This window comes from Podarcis cretensis (assembly GCF_951804945.1).
Source record: "Podarcis cretensis genome assembly, chromosome: 1".
In the NCBI taxonomy this organism is placed as follows: Eukaryota; Metazoa; Chordata; class Lepidosauria; order Squamata; family Lacertidae; genus Podarcis; species Podarcis cretensis.
In genome coordinates this window covers 68,705,031-68,725,427 of record NC_137170.1, presented here as the reverse complement: position 1 = coordinate 68,725,427, position 20,397 = coordinate 68,705,031, and the positions used below count along the sequence as shown (strand labels likewise).

The following is a 20,397-nucleotide window of genomic DNA, read 5'->3' as shown; positions in this document are numbered from 1 at the left end:
CCTTCCTGGGTCACTAGATCAACCACTTGATGAATGGAGCACCTGTGTGTGCATAGGCATTCATGTAAGTGAGTCTTTGGAAAGGAGGGACAGAGTGCAGGGAGCATACTCACTGTTGGCATGTGGTCCCTGGAGTTATAATCAAGGTTGAACCTGGACCCCCAAAAGGCTACCACCCATGGTTTAGAGCATGGATTTCAACATGTAAGCGAAATACTAACTCCACAGTTAACACTGTTTTTGCATGTAAACAGAATTTAGCTATGCTAGTCTGCATAGGTTTTGAAGCAGGCAGTGAAACTCAGTAATAATCCCAGCAAGAAAGCTCTTCAGAACTATATAAAGATTAAACTGAGGAACTTATTTTATTCCTATTCAGATTCTCTGTAGATGGAAGAAATTATTTCTCAAAGAAAACCATACCCATCAGCGTTGTCCATTGCTGCCATTTGGTGTAAAGATATATTTAGCTGTTGAAATGGATGAAAACAGTTTGTTGTAACATTCAAAAGACTTTCATTTTTTAAAAGAAATATAAAGCCTTTTAATATGCGTAATGTAAAAGGCTTTGCTTTGAATATGGAATTAGTTGCATATACTTGAGTAAGTTGCCCCTCAAAAGTTTGTTTTGAGGAAAGAAAATACTGCAACAGTTGAGCGAGGAATATGTATGTATTCTTGCCTTGTGGTCATTACACTTTCTTTTGACCTTGTATATTCACTCTTAGCTATATTTGGTCCTGTTTTCTTTTGACAGCTCTTTGACAGATTGAGAGATGAACAGCCAGAATTTAATGAAAAAATTATAGCAGTTGCCAGTGACCTTACAGAAGTAGACATGGCCCTTAGTGAGGAAGACAAGGAGAACCTCATAAACTGCACTAACATTATATTCCACTGCGCTGCTACTGTAAGATTCAATGAAATTCTAAGGTGAGTCTGAACTATTAATTTAATATGTTCTGGTTCCCTTTTTAAAGCTACCTTTGTCATCTTGTAACCTTTATAAAAGAAGTAAATGCTTTATCCCTGGTTGCCTAAATGCTTTCGGCTCACAATAAGAACATATGCATTCATTCTGTGCACTTTGAACTTTAGAAAAGGGAAGAGTAAAAGGTATTAGCCCAACTTTTCATTTGACAGTTGTGTGAAATGGAGCGGTACCAGTTTAGAAACAAAATTCAAAAGTGGTATGTCTCATTCTCTGTTGCTTCATACACATTCCCATTATGGTAGGCATTTTCTTTTGCATTGTGTTTTTTGGTGCAGTCTAGTGTACAGTGGTACCTCGGGTTACATACGCTTCAGGTTACAGACTCCGCTAATCCAGAAATAGTGGTTCAGGTTAAGAACTTTGCTTCAGGATAAGAACAGAAATCGGGCTCCGGCGGCGCGGCAGCAGCAGGAGGCCCCATTAGCTGAAGTGGTGCTTTAGGTTAAGAACAGTTTCAGCTTAAGAATGGACCTCCAGAACGAATTAAGTACTTAACCCAAGGTACCACTGTATAGAGTGTTGTAGCTCCAATATTTTTTGCTAGCTGGGTGTAAAGCAAATTGTTGCATATTTAATCTGGCTGAGGTAGTTCAGGTGCTCCGACTCTTGGATTACTTGATTACCTGATTCTTTCTCTGAGTGATAGATATTAAAGGAGGAGGCCTGTGGCTCAGTTTTATTATTCCATGCATAACGCACAAGTTCAGAAGTTTGCATCTAATCAAATTTTTATTGTTTCTTTATCTTGGAATTACTTAAGTATTGCCTAAGGGTTTTGATGCTTCCAAGATAGACTTATTTTTTTCTTGTCACAACTTGACTGCAGTAGTCTCTCTAGAATTAAGTTAGTGATTTTTCTCTCTCTTCAGATTGAAATGAATTCCATCCTCTTACTGTGGTGTCTGTAATCTGAGGAGAGAGATAACGTGCTGAATCTTCAGCTTACTTCACATCTTTATGTCTCTAGTCCTGTTTTCTCACTCATTGCCTTCATCCTTTCTCATAGCACCCAGCCAAGATTTTCAACACTGTCTCCTGTTTGTGCATTATTGTGTGTAATGATTGCCTTTAAACAAGAACCTGCAAATAGTGGGTTCAGTTTATGTGACATGTGACACTTGGACTAGATATCTGTTCATTGTCCCAGTGTCACCTTCTTTTTATTTACAGCAAATATGTGACCTGCGTCATTTGAAGAATATAATATACTTGATTTTGGCATCATTTAGTTGATAAGAAAAGCCTAATGCTCAATTTGTAAGAAATGTTAGTCTGTGCTGTTTTGAGGGAAGTTTTGGAACCACATTATTGAGTACCCTCCCAACCTAAGAAAACATAAAGCTTCTTATACTTTGTAAGAGGAGAATGGGGGATTTGGATAGAAGTGTGCCAAGAAGATTAGAGGTGAGCTGCATGCTACTGGAAACACTTGCCTTTTCCATCTGTTGACACAAAAGATGCTGTTGGTTTTCAGCAGATACACTAGTAGCAGCTGGATTTGACCAGGCTATGTTTCCTGAACAGCTAAGAGACAGCAAATCACAAAGGAATCTTGTTGTGCATACGTGTTGAGTTTAGATACCTAAAAGTATTCTTTAGTACACTTGGTTTTTTTTCTCTCTCTCTCTCTCAACAGAGATGCTGTTCAGCTCAATGTAATTGCGACACAACAACTTCTCTTCTTGGCCCAGAAAATGAAGAATCTAGATGTGTTTATCCATGTTTCAACAGCATTTGCATACTGCAACCGAAAACACATTGAGGAAGTGGTCTATCCACCCCCTGTTGATCCTAAGAAATTAATAGATTCCTTAGAGTATGTGTCTAATGCTCCCCCCCTTTGATTTCATGCTTTCAAAATTGAAAAATGTTGGAAAGTTTTTTTTAGAGCTGATACAAAATGAGAATGGATTGAACATTGCTGGTTCTGATCTTGGCCATATGCTAAGGTGATTTTTAGCAATAAGAAAAGTAGGGCTTGTTTGGAAATGCCTTCTCTTGGAAATACATTGGCTAGAAAAAAGGAAAGTCTACCTTATGTCTCAGGGTTTGCCACTGAAAAGCAGAATGGGGTTAAGGCATCAAAATACGTCTTAAACTAGAAACCAGTTTCTGTAATCTGTTCAATAAAATTGTTTCAGATGGAAGATAAATTAGGAAATATTCTTTAAAAAATTGTATTGAACTATAAAAAGGAGCATATTTTCCTAATGGAATTTCTATGAGTAAAAATTGCATCACTTTAGGTATTCTGTTTCAAGTGTAAATAATGACTACAGCAATGAAGTAGCGGTGTCAACCAAAAGTGTGTTAAAGGAAAATGAAAACAAAAGAGCATGAACTCTTGTGGGATCTTTAAATGTTCTTATAGTCAACACTGAAGTAACATCTCAGTCTGGTACATTTCTTTCTTTGTGCAGTTAATGCACAAATAACACAAATGTGTTAACACAAATGACACCTAAATCATGGCCATTCAGAATTTCAGTAACAAATGAGTTGTCAAGTTTTGTTAAGATGTCATTCTTTGTTTAAAAATGAGCTACAATTATGAGTAATCCAAGGTTGCCCAGGGGAAACATGACTGCTTTGAGTTTCATGAATTCCCCTCCAGCTTGATGCCAGTGCCCACCCTGTTCAGCTGGACCTGCAGCAGGCTGAGTGAGAGACTTTTGACTCTAACCCTCCACAGACTAGAAAAGCTTTTCCAAACTTCTTTTAAACTTTTTAAGTGGTCTCATATATATATATATATATATATATATATATATATATATATATAAAAACTTTGGGTTTTTTTATGAAGAACAGATTTTATTAGCCATCTTTGGTGCTTTTGAGTTGACTGATAGGATATGAATGAATAAATATGTTTATTTCTTTAGGTGGATGGATGACAGCCTAGTGAATGATATTACACCAAAACTGATAGGAGACAGGCCTAATACTTATACATATACAAAAGCCTTAGCAGAATACATTGTGCAACTGGAAGGTGCAAAACTAAATGTAGCCATTATAAGGCCATCAATTGTGGGTGCCAGCTGGAAGGAGCCTTTCCCAGTAAGTCAACCTTAACCTTTTTATAGCAAAATTTCTTAGTCATTATTTACTGTTGATTCAGTCTTTATTACTAAGACACAGGCCAGGGCTGTGTGAAAAGCAGATAATACATTGACTCTGGATCAGTCTAAGCCATCTCTTTTAAAATCTTGTGTAAAGGGAGCTAAGTGATAAATGGATGTAGGCCATAAGGAAGCACTACTTGGGGCTTATGGTTTATAAGTACTGAACACCTGTAATAAGAGTAGTAACATACAGTCACAATGTTACATGATCAATAAGACCAGGCATAGGCAAACTCGGCCCTCCAGATGTTTTGGGATTACAACTCCCACCATTCGTAGCTAACAGGACCAGTGGTTAGAGATGATGGTAATTGTAGTCTCAAAACATCTGGAGGGCCGAGTTTGCCTATGCCTGAATAAGACGTTCTTCCAAATAATACCCTTACACTTAGTATCACTTCCCATATTACAGTTGCTACTCCTTGAGTTTCTTATGGCAACATTTTAATTATCTCAGAAGAAATGGTGCTTGCCTAATGATAAATCAGTAAGCAGTGAGCCAATGGGCTTATTCTTAGCATATTGACTATTCATACATTTCTAAAGTAGTTTATTGTTAAATATTTTACTTGTTGAATGAAAAAAATGTTTTGTGAAAACTGCATAGTTATGCTATGGAATTAATATATTTGTGAATTGTTTTGAAAATGCTTTCTTAATATGACTGAAACAGTTAATGTCTTCCTCTTCTTAACCCATTGATTTTCCTTCTCCAAAAACATTGTTTGTAGAAAAGAAAAAATGTTTATATACTGTGTATGCATATGGCAATATATATAAATATAAAATTGGATTGTAAATAAAAAATTGAAATATTGTGACATTTACTCAGTTGCAAAATGATTCCCAGTTTATTTTCATATCAATTAAGCCAGTAAATCTTCCTTATGCTTTGTTTCCAAACAGGGATGGATTGATAACTTTAATGGACCTAGTGGCCTTTTTATTGCTGTAAGTAAAAGTTAAAATGTAGACAAATATATTTTTCTGAAAAGCTAAAGTGGCTTGAAATGGCTTTCTTATCTTGTACCTTCTGTTTTAAGGCAGGAAAAGGAATCCTTCGAACGATGCGAGCCTCAAACAATGCAGTTGCAGATCTTATTCCAGTAGATGTAGTCATCAACGCAACAATAGCTGCTGCCTGGTATTCCGGAGTTAATAGGTATAACAGGTGACAATGCATTTTTTTAAAATTGACTAAGCGGTGGTCTTATGATAGTAAACTATTTGCTTACATCAGTATGTGATTGTGGTCTCTGTTTCTATAGCCACAAGGAACTCTTATTGCTTCCATTACCATAGCGACTGTCTCGTGCCCCAAATTTAGTACAGGGCCTAGGGGCATACAGCTCAAGGGGTGTTCCGGACAAGCGTCAAACAAGCAAATTGCACAGTTTTTTTCCTGAGAAGCGCCTGCATTGTTGCTAGGACTTCTCTGGCATGCTTTTGCTTCACAAAGAGAGCAGTGCAAGCAGGCTTGGAGGCAACCTGTACTGAGCACAACTTCACCCCACTTCAGATCTTGCTGGTGTCTCTCCAGCTGTAAAGTGACAGAACCCCAGAGACCTCTGCAGCAGTTCAGACATCCGTGTATAGGGGCTGCATCACTAGCTGCACTAACTACACATTATTTGTTTCAGTTTAAACCATATTTAGGATAAACTCATCTGTATCCATAGATAAGAGGGAATGAGTTACTAATTTTCTTTGGGATGATGGTGTTGCAACATAGTCTACCTACCCCGATTACTGACTCCATTTCTCTTCAGCTGTAAACTCGTGGCAGTTTAGTTCTCATTGCTTCTCTTCAGAATCCTAGCGGGCAGTCCCTGGGAGCTCTGTGAACTCCTTGCCTTTGCCCTCGGTTAAATGTGAAAGTTTTGGGTGGCAGCATTGTAATGCTGGAATACTCTCCTAAGTGAGGCTTCCATGCCCCAATACTGATTACTTAGAACTATTCCAGAGGTTCTAGAGAAGAAACACAAGAGGAAGCAATGTGACTTGGACTTCCTCATTACATATACAGTGGTGCCTCGCAAGACGAAATTAATCCGTTCCGTGAGGCTCTTTGTATAGCGGTTTTTTCGTCTTGCGAAGCAAGCCCATTGACAGCTTAGCAGATTAGCGCTATTAGCGGTTTAGCGGCTTTTAGCGGATCAGCTGATAAGCGGCTTAGGGCTTAGGAAAAGGGGGGGAAGGGGAAAAACCCCGCAGGAACTCGCAAGACATTTTCGTCTTGCGAAGCAAGCCCATAGGGAAATTCGTTTTGCGAAGCGCCTCCAAAACGGAAAACCCTTTCGTCTAGCGGGTTTTCCGTCTTGCGAGGCGTTCGTCTTGCGGGGCACCACTGTATACTTGTGTTTCTCATCCGAAGAGCGCAAAGAAACACATCCTCTGTGCTTCCTCTTCCCACTTCTCTGGCAGGTCCAAATCTGTTCTTAGATGTATAGTAAGAGTATTTCCAGTTTGTCTCTTACTTTTATTATCCAAGCACTCACTCACATGAATGCCTATGCACACACAGGTGTTCCATTCATCAAGTGGTTGAACCAGTGACCAGGGAAGGGCAATTTATATCTCCGTCAGGGGAATGTGTTGAGTGGCCCTCTATGACTTAGCAGCTAGGAAAATCAGGAAGAAAGATCTGGATGGGCTAGTGGTCAGTCACAGTGGGTACTCAGATCTAATTTGCACATTTTATTTGAAAATTACTTTTTATGCTGTTTAATAATAAATTTTGGTGGATTTGACCGTGGTTTTACTGCATATGTAGCAACTGCTGTCCCCCCCCCCCCTTTGGATGTTGCCATGGCCTTTGTCTAGGTCAATAAAATCCAATAAAAATAAAACATAAAACAGCAAAAATGTATCACATAGGAACATAGTAACAAACAGAAACAATAATGCCCCCCCCCCATTTAAAATGTCAGATTGTTTAATTAGCTAAAGGCCTGGAATGTTTTTGCCTGGTGCCTATAGATAGGGAGAGCATTCCGCAAGCAGGGAGACATCACCTAAAAGTTCCATTTTTGTGTTGCTACCATCCCAACCTCTCACAGAAGGTGCACACAAAGAAAGAAGGGCCTCAGATGATGAGTGCAGGGTGCAGGTCAGTTCATATGGAGAGAGGTGGTCCTTGAGGTATTGTGGCCCCAAGCTGTTTCAAGGCTTTATAGGTAAAAACCAACATTGTGAATTGGGCCCGGAAACCAGTTGGCAGCCAGTACAGTTGGGCCAGGATTGGTGCTAAGTAATTAATAAATCCACTGAATCAGTTTATAAATGCTACACTACAAAGTGTTTTGTTGTTTTTAATCCTTGGCTTATTATTCATATTACTATTTGCTGCAGTATTGGTTAGCTATTTATTATGTGAACTATTCTTTTGTCTTAAGAGAAATGATAATATAGGAAAAAAATTAACTAATTTTTGTTTTTCAGACCAAGAAATATTATGGTATACAACTGTACTACGGGTGGCACCAATCCCTTCCATTGGGGTGAAGTTGGTATGCCTTCTTTTTTTCCTCTGCAGTTTAATAAATTAACTTATTGGGGAACCTTTAGAAAGCCATGCATGAAGATTAACTAAAAAAAAAAAAAAAAAAAAAAAGAATTGCTTTTAAAGGACCAAGCATTGATTTGTCCCTGCTTTCTGATTGGGAGCAGCTTTTCAAATAAAATTGCTCTCTCCATAGATACTTGTCCTTCTAGACTGCTAGAACCATTAAGCTCATAGGGGAGAAGATTGTTTTGATATGTATGCTTGAAAATACATTGTGTGACACAGCATTTTAGTGTATGCGTGTAGTGTTAGAGCAATGTGTACCAAATATTTCAAATATATATATTTGCCTTTTTAAAGCCTTACAAAAGTAATAAAAATACAATATAGTATAAAAGAGGCTCTACTTAGTGGTATGTGTGTTTATGATGTGATTCCACAGAAATGCATAAGTTTTCAGAGAGAACATGTAACCCTTAAACAGCTTCAAAGCAGTGTTTCAGTGTGAGGGTAATAGCTGCTGAAATCACAGAGGGCAGAATGGTGATTGAGATTTACCAGCGGTTTGAGGGCAGAGCCTCAGTAGTCTGTAGAACTCCCTTAGCATTAACCATGATTCTAGAACAAAATATGAAAAATAGTGAAAAATATAAAATAAATAACTCAAAGCAATGTAAACATTAAGCAGATTTTCATAACCTATTCAGCCCACATACTTCATTTTTTCTAGCAATAGTGTAGTAACTGCACCAGTACCCAGCTCCTACATTTTTTTTAGCACAGTGTATACACCTGGTTTTACTCAAGTATTGGATTACAGTTGATAGCAGTACTTTGATCAGAGTTATAACATCAGTGCAAAGCACATTATAATGATTCTTAAAGGGAAGAGGGCCAAGAGTTGCAGTTCTGCACCAGTGCGGAGTTTGCAGGCTTTATATGTACAGTGGTACCTTGGTTCTCGAACTTAATCTGTTCGACTCCCGAAACCATTTGAAAATCAAGGCATGGTTTCCAATTGGCTGCAGGAGCTTCCTGCAGTCAAGCGGAAGCCACGTCGGACGTTTGGGTTCCAAAAAACATTCACAAACCAGAACACACACTTCTGGGTTTGCTGCGTTCTGGAGCCAATTTGTTCGGGGGCCAAGCCATTCGAGAATCAAGATACCACTGTGTAGCTTTTCAAGCAAACCTCATAAAGTGGCTTACACTAAAATGTTAAAGCAAAAGCAATGAGCATTAGTTAAATGCTTAAAATATGGGAAAGATAAGCTATAAGGAGAAAAAAATGTTTCAAGGCTAGATATTGAGTAGCAGCAGTTGATGGATAGGGGTGGGTGGGTAAAACTAGTTTATCTAACTTACAGCCCATGAGAAAATGGCATTTGCTGAGTTTTGAGGAATCAGTGATATATATAAAAAGCAGTTACGTAGGACTAAGTTATTTTCCAATTTCTAACTGTACTAACTTAATTTGTTTAAAGTTTTACATCCCTGGATTATTATTTTTTACAGCATCTCTTCCCAGGCAATTAATAGCCTGCATATAATCTTAACATTATTCTTTACCATCTTCTTTTCTGTCTAGTCAAAATGTCAAAAGCAGTGCATAAATCTTCCTCTTCTGGAGGACTTCCTTTTTATTGTAAGAACACTGCTTTAGTTTCACTGGAAGTTGGGTTAAGACAGTACACGATTACAGATTCAGGCCTTCAGTCTGAGAAACCAAAATAAACCTTAATGAGCAATTCCTTAATTTAATTCAGATGTGTTTGATACCTGAGCTAATTAAAAATGTTGGGTTAATCTGTAATGCAACTTACAAATTGTTGTGTGATACATAGGTCGTAGCATAGTGTCAGCCAGTGGAGCTCTATTTGCAATTATTTACAAACACAAGGTTAATAATTAAGTAGGAAAGAGGAACAGAGAGAGCACAGAACAGGAAATGAAGCTGCAGTCAGTGGAGCACTTAAAAGCACCAAAAGAATTCCAGTGAGAGAGGCTACTTAGGCTTGACAGTTGAACCGAATGAATGCTGAACATTGCTAATTAGTGAAAGATGTGTACGAAAGATGTGCTTTGATTCATTGAGAATAGTACTTGTATGTTATGTCCATGGAAGTCCATTACATTTAAATGGTTATTATCAAAGCTGTTACACAACTTTTCTTTCTTAGAATACCATGTAATATCCACTTTCAAGAGGAACCCTCTCGAACAGGCCTTCAGACGGCCCAATGTAAATCTAACCTCCAATCACCTTTTATATCACTACTGGATTGCTGTAAGCCATAAGGCCCCAGCATTCCTGTATGATATCTACCTCAGGATTACAGGAAGAAGCCCAAGGTAATGGTGACTAGCTCTGTCTTCTGTTCCTCATGACAAACCCATGTTTACACGATTAACACATTAACATGTTATTTGTTATTATGACTGAATGTGCCACTAAATCCACAGAGATGTTTGACTTCAGGCCATGAAAATGGTGTAGTATGGATAATGTGCTAAGTAGCTAAACCATCAAGATGTCAAAGGCTGTTGAATTTGCTACCTAACTGTGGGTTCATTCTTTGAACAAGAGCTGCTCAAAACATTGTGACCCTTATTTTTCCTACAGAGAGTTACATAAATTTGACATTCAAGAGGAATCCTTTAGAACAAGCAATAAGGCGTCCCAATGTTAAACTCCAGTCCAACCCCCTTAAACATCATTATTGGACTACAGTCGGTCACATACTTCCTGCGTTGTTATACGATGTTGTTCTAAGGTTGACAGGTCAGAAACCGTGGTAAGAAGGAAAGGGCTAATACTTTGCTGGAAAGGTGATGGAAGCTTTTTGGCGGTGTAGATCAATGGCATGAGCTTCTTCTGTAAATTTACTAATAGAAGCATCAACAATAACAGTAAAAGAGCTGGATGTTTCTTAGGACTTAGTGATTGTTTGAAGTTCATTTTCTTACAATGAATCTAACAGTCCCAGCCATTTTCTAAGTCTTTTAAATCATTCCACTCTAGCACTGTTATTGAAATTATAAGCTGAAATGGAATTGGAGGGCAAGGAGATGTAAGAGATAAATAAATATATAAATATAAATGTATATATTGCCATCTGTATAAATATAGATGACAATCATGGTGCACTTGTGGGTTTTTTTTAATGGATGATACAAGTCACTCAACACATTTTATCTCACTGACATTCGGCTTATAATTCTTCTGGCTACCTTTTTTAAGTAAGCAAAAAGTTTACTTTAACTCGTCAAAATTGCATAGTTTTATTCTTCCTATTTTATAGTTTTAAAATGGCACGATTTTCAAGCTTTCTTTTGCAGAATGGATGTTCAAACTGCACAACAACCACCACCACTGAGATCTGAGGGAACAGAGGAACTGTCAAGTTCTGTTCTTTTCAAAGTTAAATTAGCATTTGCAATACTACTACTTTTTTTAAAAAACCAAATGCATATTTTGGTATGTCCTCTATTGACTTTAGAAGCTCCAGCATAAAACTTGTCCATGTTCTGTGACAGCATCAGCATATTTTACCAAAAGTTAGTTCATGCACAGAAATAATGCTTGTTATGCTTTATTGCTTGTGGCATTGTCTTGATGGCTATTGTGGACGCATGGGCAAGTATTATGCCTACATCTTTGGAATTTGGTGACTTTATGCCATTCTCTCAGCTGCCAATACCAGCTTCTCAGGTCCATCAAAGTAGACTTGCTACACATAAAGGCATGCTTCTGCTCTGTTGCACTGATCCAGAGGAATTTGCTCTATTGGTTTTGGAAGAACGTTAACATTCTTGTCAGTTACATAAATTTTATGTATGTATTTATGTATGTAGTACAACATTCTTCTCTATGTACAAGACTTTAGGCTTCAGTCCCTTACATTATGGATGGGCATTGGCCAGGCTGACAGGGGCTGATGGGAGATTGAGTCCAACAACATCTGGAAACCACAGGGCATCTGCTGCTGCTATACAAATGACCTGGGAGTAAATGCTCATTGAACTCAGTGGGACTTCTGGCTAGATATGCATAGCTTTGTACTCTTTTTTGTTACTTTTCCAGACCATCATCAAGTTCCTTATGAGATTAACACTGCTCAGTATCTCATTAGTTCAGTAATGGTAGGAAAATGTCAATAGAAACAGTTTGCCTACCACTCCTGATTTTACACCTGTGGTTGAAGAGAAAACATTGAACGTATTTTAGGGAATCTTCAGAATTGCAGCAAAAGACCTAGCTAGCATTCTGTGTTGACCCGACAGCACACATTAGAAGACTCCACAATGCGCAAAGGTGTTTCTCAACATAGGCTTTTTGAAAACAGTGGTCTTCAGTGGGTTTATTAGATCATTTCCTATGGAAATTAACCTATGAAAGCATTCTAAAGATTAAGGGAGGAATTCAACATTGCACTATTGCAAGCGTTGTGTTAGTGAAATCATTTCAGCTTGCCAGATGGTAGGTTTTCCCCTTGTCATCTCCCTTGTGCTGTTCTGGGGGTTCTCCCAACCCCTCTAGGAGCAACTAGGGGAAGGAGGGGAAGTGCTGTTGCCCTAGCGGAAGTCTTTGGTTGAATCTGGCCCACATGTATGCCCCCCTGCTTAACACCAGAAGCTTGTGTTAATTGAAGCTGCATGGTTGGAGATTCAGTACAGAGAAAAAGGAAGTGCTTCAGACAGCTCATAGTTATAAACTGGGTTTCACTACCAAAAGATGTAATGATCGCCATCAATTTGAACAGCTTAAAAGTAGATCAGACAAATGGGTGGAAGATAGGGCTATCAATGGGCACTGTCACAATGGCTATATTGCCTCCAATATCAGAGGCAGTATGCTGGGATCACAAACAGGAGTGTGATACTACACTCATATCCTGCTTGTCAGCTTTTTATAGGCATCTGGTTGACACAGTAAGAACAGGACACTTGACTGGACGAGTCTTTCGTCTGATCCTGCTGGGTTCCTAGGTTAAAATCACAGCATGCTTGGGTACCATAGTATGTGATACTGCACTGGCACAGCAGTTATACTGCTTAACCTCTCACTGGTGCAGCAGCATGTGTGGGGATGAGAGGGGGGTATTTGGTACAGTGGCCACAGTTGTGGTTAGCTTAAATTAGTAGCATTTATTTCATAGCAAAAAGTACCAAGTTACCAATATTCCCACTTACTTCCTTTTGTGGAGTGCCTTGAAAGTGTAGCCAGGGGAGAACGAAGTCTGTGAGAGCAGACTTCCTCTTTCCTCCCCTCCAACTCTGGTCCAGTGACTCACAGCCCTCCAGAGCAGTTTTTGAGGCAGTTCAGGGAGGGGAAGAGGAACTCCTGTCATGCCAGAAGAAATCAATTCTGCTGGTGAGAAGCCCCATTGGATGTCGCCCAGGGAATTGAAACTCAAAATTGTTCATCTAGAAAGTAAAATAGTCACTCTTAGTAAGCTTGTGTCCTTAACTTAAAGTGTACTTGAATTTAATGCATTTTTTTTATTACTGCTAAAAATCTTTATAGTCAGTATTTTTCTGTTCTTCTGAATTTTGTGCTTATGAATGTTTGGAAAGAAGAGCTCTGGCTAAGCTTTTCATAATATGGGTGAGCTGCACAAGTTCCCTTGTTGTAGTTCAGACACATTTTAGGTCCTTAGAAGAAATGTATATAAAAAAATCCTAATAGGAAAAAGTGTTGCATAGTTTCATTGTCTTGTATTGCTTTTCTGGTAGGTAGTTATTTATATTTGGGATGTAGTTTTTCCTGTTAAATAGCTTTCCCCCAAACATACTTCTTTTATTTAAATTATAAAATATTTTACACACAGTAGAATTTGACCATCCTGCTCAGTATAGGCAAACAACCACAGTCTTTCCTAAAGCTGTTTCATACAGATGCTGATTTTATTTTCTCGCCCCTTTCCCCTTTTCATCTTCTTTGCTCTTTATCATCAGTGCCTTCCATTTTAAGGATCAGGCTGGAAATGTATGTGTAGAATCACTGTATGCTCTTGGCTGTGGCTAGCTGGTGCCAGTGGAATAAGTTGTTGCTCTAGGAAGACAGTATGCACCAGAACTTAATTTTCCCTACAAATGTACTAAAAATGTATTTAAAAAAATGAATATTCAGTTTCCTGGATTCAAATTTATACATAAACATATTTTTTAAAATAGAAAAGCTGCTTTCCGTATTGATCCTAATAATAGAATGCACTGTATTCAGACAAATTATTCATTGTTGCCCCAGGTAGGCAATGAACATGGATAGAATATTTCTGCATATCATGTAGTAAACCCTTACATCTGAACTGGCATATTGCATTGCATCAGTTGGTGTAACCTGTGATGATATTGGAAAGGAGAATTGTTTTGTAATGTAAACTTTCCTTATTGGCCTCTGGAATAATAGGAGTGGGCATCTGGTGTGTTGATTCTCAAATAAGTACCCGACATATTATTTGTGTGAGAATTATACTCAGGGGCACTTTCTGTTGCAGGGGGGCTGCCCTTTGATGCTATCCACAGAAATAGTTTTCTGGGAGCGGTGGAGAAATAGAGAAAGGACATCTGTCTCTAGAGTTTGCCCTTTGTAGATTGAGGCTAAGCTTCCTCAAGCCAGAAAGTTACAGATAAATTTTTGAATCCAGTGTTTCCCCTCTTGACTTGGCAATGAAAACTACTAGATAATATTTCTCTTCTTCTTTAACTATCTACTTCATATTAAGTCTCTCTCTATAATCTAGTTTTCACTATACTGTCTAAGCATGTAGTTCATCATTTTCCTTAAAATATTTATTAAAATGCAATGCAGAAATATTCTAGTTATGTTAAATTTACTTGAGTGCCTTGGGGTTGGGAGACAATTAGAGGATCTGAGTTTAGATATGTAGTTTTTCAAATGTCATTTTCTTGAATAACATCTTTCCCTGAACTGTAGGATGATGAAAACAATAACACGTCTTCACAAGGCTATGATGTTGCTAGAATATTTCACCAGTAATTCTTGGGACTGGAACACAGATAACGTCAATATGCTCATGAGCCAGCTGAGTCCTGAAGACAAAAAGGCAAGTTACATTTGTTTTTGTCTTAGCAATGACTTACTCGCTGTACTTTTGACATGTCAAGCTTTTCAAAGAAAGAATAGCTGACAGGGAAAATAGGAGAAAATCAAGCTATAGTATAATCATGTGCTTGGTTCCTTTCTTTGCTTTAACTTTTATAAAAACTAATTTACAATGCTAGACACCTCAGGGAGTGGAAATGAAAGTGGTGGCGCCCCCACCTGCCCTGCTGCTTCAACCACCGGTGGAGAAGCAATCCGGGTATGGTAGGTTTTGGTGGCTGCAGAGCAGCGCAGCATTCCTCTGCCCAGCATTGCTGATTAACTATGAAACAGTTTCATTTGTTGTGCTCTTGACTTAAGAATAAAGTTACATTTCATTTGTGAAGTTTGGCATAATACTGTTCATTCTTTTTGTGACAGACCTTTAATTTTGATGTTCGACAACTACACTGGGCAGAATATATGGAAAATTACTGCATGGGAACGAAGAAATATGTATTGAACGAGGAAATGTCTGGTCTCCCAGCAGCTCGGAAACACTTGAATAAGTATGTATAGTTTATGGGTGGAATTTACCTAACAAGTCCAATCGATGCAAGCTCTGCACAAGGGCTTCGACTTGTTCAACAGAGCTTTTCCTTCTTCTAGTATACTCCCTAAATAATTTGACTTGTGGGGGCAGGTGTCAGGAGAGCCTCCTTAACATCACACGAGAGAGGAGATTGTTCTGCTTGGCAAGCTGCGGTGCTTGTGCTGATGGGAAATACACTATAGCATGATTTCAAGTTCTGCCCTCAACCTTTATTCTTTACTTTTTAGAAGGCAATGCCAATTGAAACCTTATTGCCTCTTTTAATGTCTGGTGCAGAGGAGGGTAATGCTGCATCTGTCTGGTTTTGGGATCAAAGAATTGTCATGCAGATATACTACCTGAGAGAAGGTGTTAAGTGTGACACCATATGCAAGTAAAAAAAAAGTTTACTGATAATTTTCCTTGTGGAGTATAACAATATAGCTGCTGTGAAGTAGTATAAGTCAAAATATCACACAATGTAAAATACATAAAACTGTACAAATGGAAAATTTAATCTCCTTGATGACCCCACCATTCTTGTTGCTTTTCCTAATTAAATTTGACTGGGGGGAAAGTTGCAGTAATATTGGGTAGCTTAAAAAAAAGGTTGACACCACAAAAAACCTGGAGTTACCCATATGCTCTATTGTGATATGAAATAAAATAAAATACAGTGCTATAACATGATTTTTGTATGTAGGTGAGCACCTAAGCTAAGAATTTTACAACATGTAGGGTTTAACAGGAGAAGGCTTACCATCTCAGCTGGTTTACTGACAAGTCTTGTCACAAGGAGTCTCTAGAAATCTGGGTTTCGCCCAGGTGTTTATTAAAACTGGACTCTACTTTGGACTGGAAATCATGAATGTATTGTGCACATACATTCTTACACGATGTTAGCTATGAAACAGTTTAATCTGTTGTGCTCTTGACTTAAGAATTAAAAGTTACATTTCATTTGTGAAGTTTGGCTTAATACTGTAAGACTTGTTGTTACAGGTAGTTGACAAGTCATGATTATTACACATTTATACTTCAGTAATTATCATTAACTGTTAGACCTTACAACCATAGCTCACAGTCTGTGTATAATTGTCACGTTTCACAACTGTGTTAGTTGGACACACAGTTGCTGCAATTTTTAGTGATTGCACAGAGGTGCCATCTTTCCCTTTTCTTGGTGTCAACAGTGACAAGCTCTACCAGTTCTGAGGCCGCCTCTCTCAAAATCCTAGGTAGGTTGTTTCTAAACTTATCCCAGGATTTGATCAAACCCAGATCTATGGACTAGAAAGATAACATATACTAGGATGTTTACTCCATTTTGTGTTGTCTACCTTCCAAGCCATATAGGCATTAAGCAAGAAGTATATACTACAGCTGAAAAAACACATTTGCCACTGTTTGTCTTCACAGCAGCTTCCAAAAGTATGATCAATCTGGCCACAAATATCCTAGCTACTTTTAGTTTTACTATAGTAAAGAATAATTTGAGGCTTGGATTTGTGCTCTGAGATTGCATTGGTATGCAGTGAAGAAAGGAGAACTGCTGCCTGTCCTTTCTCACAACACTTGTAAATTATGTACCTGTCTTCTAGAAACCACTCCTGGATTGGTGGGTAAGGAATTCTGGGGGAATTCTGATATTTCCCCTCCAGTTTGCAAACCAGAGTCAGGCATTTCTTAGCTGAAAACATTACTGGTTGGGTTATCTGTAGGGACTTCTATGACAAACATGAAAGAAAACATCTACTGGTAAAAGATGCAGCTTATTTCCTTATTGCAGGAATAGGTAATGTGATGCTCTTCAGATTTTTAAGACTCCAGACTTCCATCAACTCAAGCCAGCATGACCTAAAGATCTGGAGGGCACCAGGTTGACAAAGGCTGGCTTATTGTATAATGCATACTTTATACAAGTAGCTGATTGTTAGACTTCTCAACAGGGGTGGGATTCAAGTGCCAATTCATCTTACAGTTGTTAACTTTACTTGTGAGTCAGCCTATGTTTTTCACATCTTGTTTTTCCTTGCTTTCCTAGGCTAAGGAACATTCGTTATGGCTTCAATACAGTGCTTGTGATCCTCATCTGGCGTATTTTCATTGCAAGATCACAAATGGCAAGAAACATCTGGTATTTTGTCGTTAGCCTCTGTTACAAGTTTCTCTCTTACTTCAGAGCATCCAGCACTATGAGATATTAAAGATGGCAATTCTAGAATTAGGACATCTATGCATATGGTGGTCTAATGGCATAAAGCCCTAAAATGTACCTACTCATCTCGTCTTTTGTAAAAACATGAAATATTAGATCTGGATTGTGAAATACAGTACAGTACACGTGATGCTTAATTGTGTATTTCTGTGAAGATCATATGGCTGGTACTGGATCAATCTGTCATTAGGCAAATATGTAGGTTAAATATCCAAATGAATTTAATATCTCTGTATGAGGAAGAACTTTAGGCCACTGACCAGTGTAACTGTGCAATTCTGGAATGCATTGAAATTAAAATCTGCCTTAACATAGTAAACTTAATTTTTATTGCAAATAAGTGTGTTTAGTTAAGGTGAACAAATTATTGGCTTAGATGGTAGACCTATTTATTTGAGACTTGTCTGGTTATTCTTATGAGAGAGGTATCTTTGTAAATGACTGTGAGTTGGGCATTTGTTAGTCTTTTATTCTTCTCTCCTCCTTTCCAATCCCTTGACTTGAAAAAGCAGGGATCCTTCAAGGGGAAAACTGCAGCTGGTATACAGCATTTTTCTTTGCATGTTTTTCTGACTTGTGGCTTAGAACTGTTTGTATGGCCAAGGAAAGAGGTGAATTTATCCCTTGGAAGTTGCACACAAGGGAACCACATCATTACAAGTCACTAGTATTTTCCTTTTATTGCAGAAGAAATCAGGAACTTTGAAATTTTATTCAGTGATTTAGAGCATAAATCTGTTTACGAAATGCCACATTTCTTAAATTACCTACAGAATTTTAAACCAAATTATCGAGCACTACTTCTGAAGGGGTGAAATTGATATTTATACTAAATAAAACTCAGCACAGTTTGGGGGAATGGTGAAAATAGAAATGAAGAAAATATAAATAACTGAATAGGTTCTAGGTTAAATGTATTTTTCTGCATGTTGCTTTACCAGGAAAAATGCATTTACAACAGTCCTTGCTCTAAGATTTAATTAAGTACATATAATATTAAAATCTTACTCTATAAAACATAGTTACATACAATTCTCTGCTATCATTAACATTCTTTTTATTTGATATAATCTACCATACCTGTGTGGTGGCAACTGATTAACTTCTATTATACCTGGGTTGTTGTTTTTTATTAATATGCCTAAGTAAATTGTGAATGAATCCTGAATGAACCATAGGAGTTACACGAAGCACATGCATCCTATACTTATAATTCCACATATAGAGCACGTCTTGCTGCTGTGGAAATATAACTTCTTTCATGCAAATGTGCATCTGATTTTGGAGAGAGAGCTTCCTTGTTGAAGTTTAAATATTTTATCTTATTAAGTACTTTAATGTACAGTTGTTGTTTTTTTAAAAAAGATCTGCATATAATTTTCCAGGGATACAAAATGTTACATAGTCGAAGTCCACACTATTAAGAAGTGTGTGAGTCTGGTGTTACAGTGTTGGAATACAATAAATTGTGGATTTAGTGATTTAAGGTTTTACAGTTGGGTGCAATATTCCTACTGTATCTGCTACAGCTGCTCCCCTAATTCTTTCTCATTGAACTTGAATATTTACTTGGCATTTTAGTACGTTGTAAACTTTTGCACAAGGTGCCTGGAACCCAACAAGCCACTTTGATTTGTGTATATATGTACGTGTGTGTGTGGTTGAACTTGGTGAGAGGCAATTGTAAGATGCTTAGATGCTGAGTTCATTTTCTCACTGTACTGTTTTTATGGAACAAATTACTGCTTACTCCTGAAGCTAATGCAGCTGAGAAAATTGCACCAGGATCCATACTACGATTTTAAAAGATCTCTGAATAACTGATGGAATTGTTTAATTTTCCACACTAGTTTAACTTCCAGTATGGCTGCCATATTGGATTCCTAGGATTTCCATTTAATTTGAATGGTTACCTAGTTTTCTCATACAAAGAAATAACATAACTATGTCGCAATAATGTTCTAGCATTCCACATAAATCTAGATTGTAAAGGTTCCTTCAGTTTTGGAGTTCATACTAATGTTGCAACTTCAGTAATTTCAGATTTGTTAATTAAAATAAACAAGATTCATAATTTTGGGTATTAGTCTGAAAAGTCTAATTGACTTGAAGAAACTATCCAATCTAAAGTGAGAGAAGAGCATTCTGAAATGGATCACTCAGAAGGCGTGCCAGAACTTTAAAATTTGGGACCATAGAAGAACATTACCCTGCAATGTAGCTTTCTGCTGTAGGAACAGATTCTGAAAACAAAATTTTAAATCATAAGCTTTTATAAAATAGAAATATTGGGTGCCTTTGTTTGTAAACCAAAAATAAACAAATTCCTGAATATGATGTTTGTTGAATTTATCAAGTTGTTTAAGCTGTGTAGAAACTTTAACTTAAAACATTTTGTGCTTTGAAATAGAAATTAGTAGCAAAATCTCATTTCAAAATGTCTAAAGTTGCATGTATAGTCATATTCAAATATCTAAAGGGCTGTCATACGGAGCAAGTTTGTTTTCTCCTGCTCTGGAAGCTAGCACCTTGAACCAATGGATTCAAGTTACAAAAAAGGAGATTCCGACTAAACATCAGGAAGAACTTTCTGACTGTAAGAGCTGTTTGACAGTGGAACAGACTCCCATGAGAGGTGGTGGACTCTCCTTCCTTGGAGTTTTTTAAACTGAGGTTGGATGGCCTTCTGTCATGTATGATCTAATTGAAATTCCTGCATTGCCAGGGGTTGGATTAGATAACTCTTGGGCTCCCTTCCAAGGCTACATATATGCTATGTATATGCTGTATATATTACAGTCATATGCTAAAGGTCACATGAACCCCTAGTACCAATGAGTAAAACCCTAAATTGAAGAAATTTAATGTTGCATGGTTACTTCAGGGTGAAATCTGACTAAATCATGCATAGT

General features: G+C 37.7%; 1 protein-coding gene across 11 annotated transcripts in view; it reads left to right on the top strand.

The window, feature by feature from the left end:
* FAR1 (fatty acyl-CoA reductase 1) overlaps positions 1-19,817 on the top strand; it is a 37,606-nt gene extending 17,789 nt beyond the window's left edge. For 8 of the 11 annotated variants that reach the window (XM_079996368.1, XM_079996361.1, XM_079996364.1 and 5 more), the window contains 10 exons: positions 758-933; positions 2,631-2,810; positions 3,880-4,057; positions 5,029-5,073; positions 5,166-5,293; positions 7,564-7,631; positions 9,808-9,979; positions 14,568-14,697; positions 15,117-15,244; positions 17,312-19,817. In XM_079996368.1, coding sequence (XP_079852494.1) covers positions 758-933; positions 2,631-2,810; positions 3,880-4,057; positions 5,029-5,073; positions 5,166-5,293; positions 7,564-7,631; positions 9,808-9,979; positions 14,568-14,697; positions 15,117-15,244; positions 17,312-17,474 — 1,368 coding nt within the window. In that variant the 3' untranslated portion in view covers positions 17,475-19,817. Of the gene's footprint in view, positions 1-757; positions 934-2,630; positions 2,811-3,879; positions 4,058-5,028; positions 5,074-5,165; positions 5,294-7,563; positions 7,632-9,807; positions 9,980-10,250; positions 10,423-14,567; positions 14,698-15,116; positions 15,245-17,311 lie in introns of all 11 variants that reach the window. The other 3 variants (XM_079996363.1, XM_079996371.1, XM_079996362.1) reach the window with 3 other exon arrangements.
* The last annotated feature ends 580 nt before the right edge of the window (positions 19,818-20,397 follow it).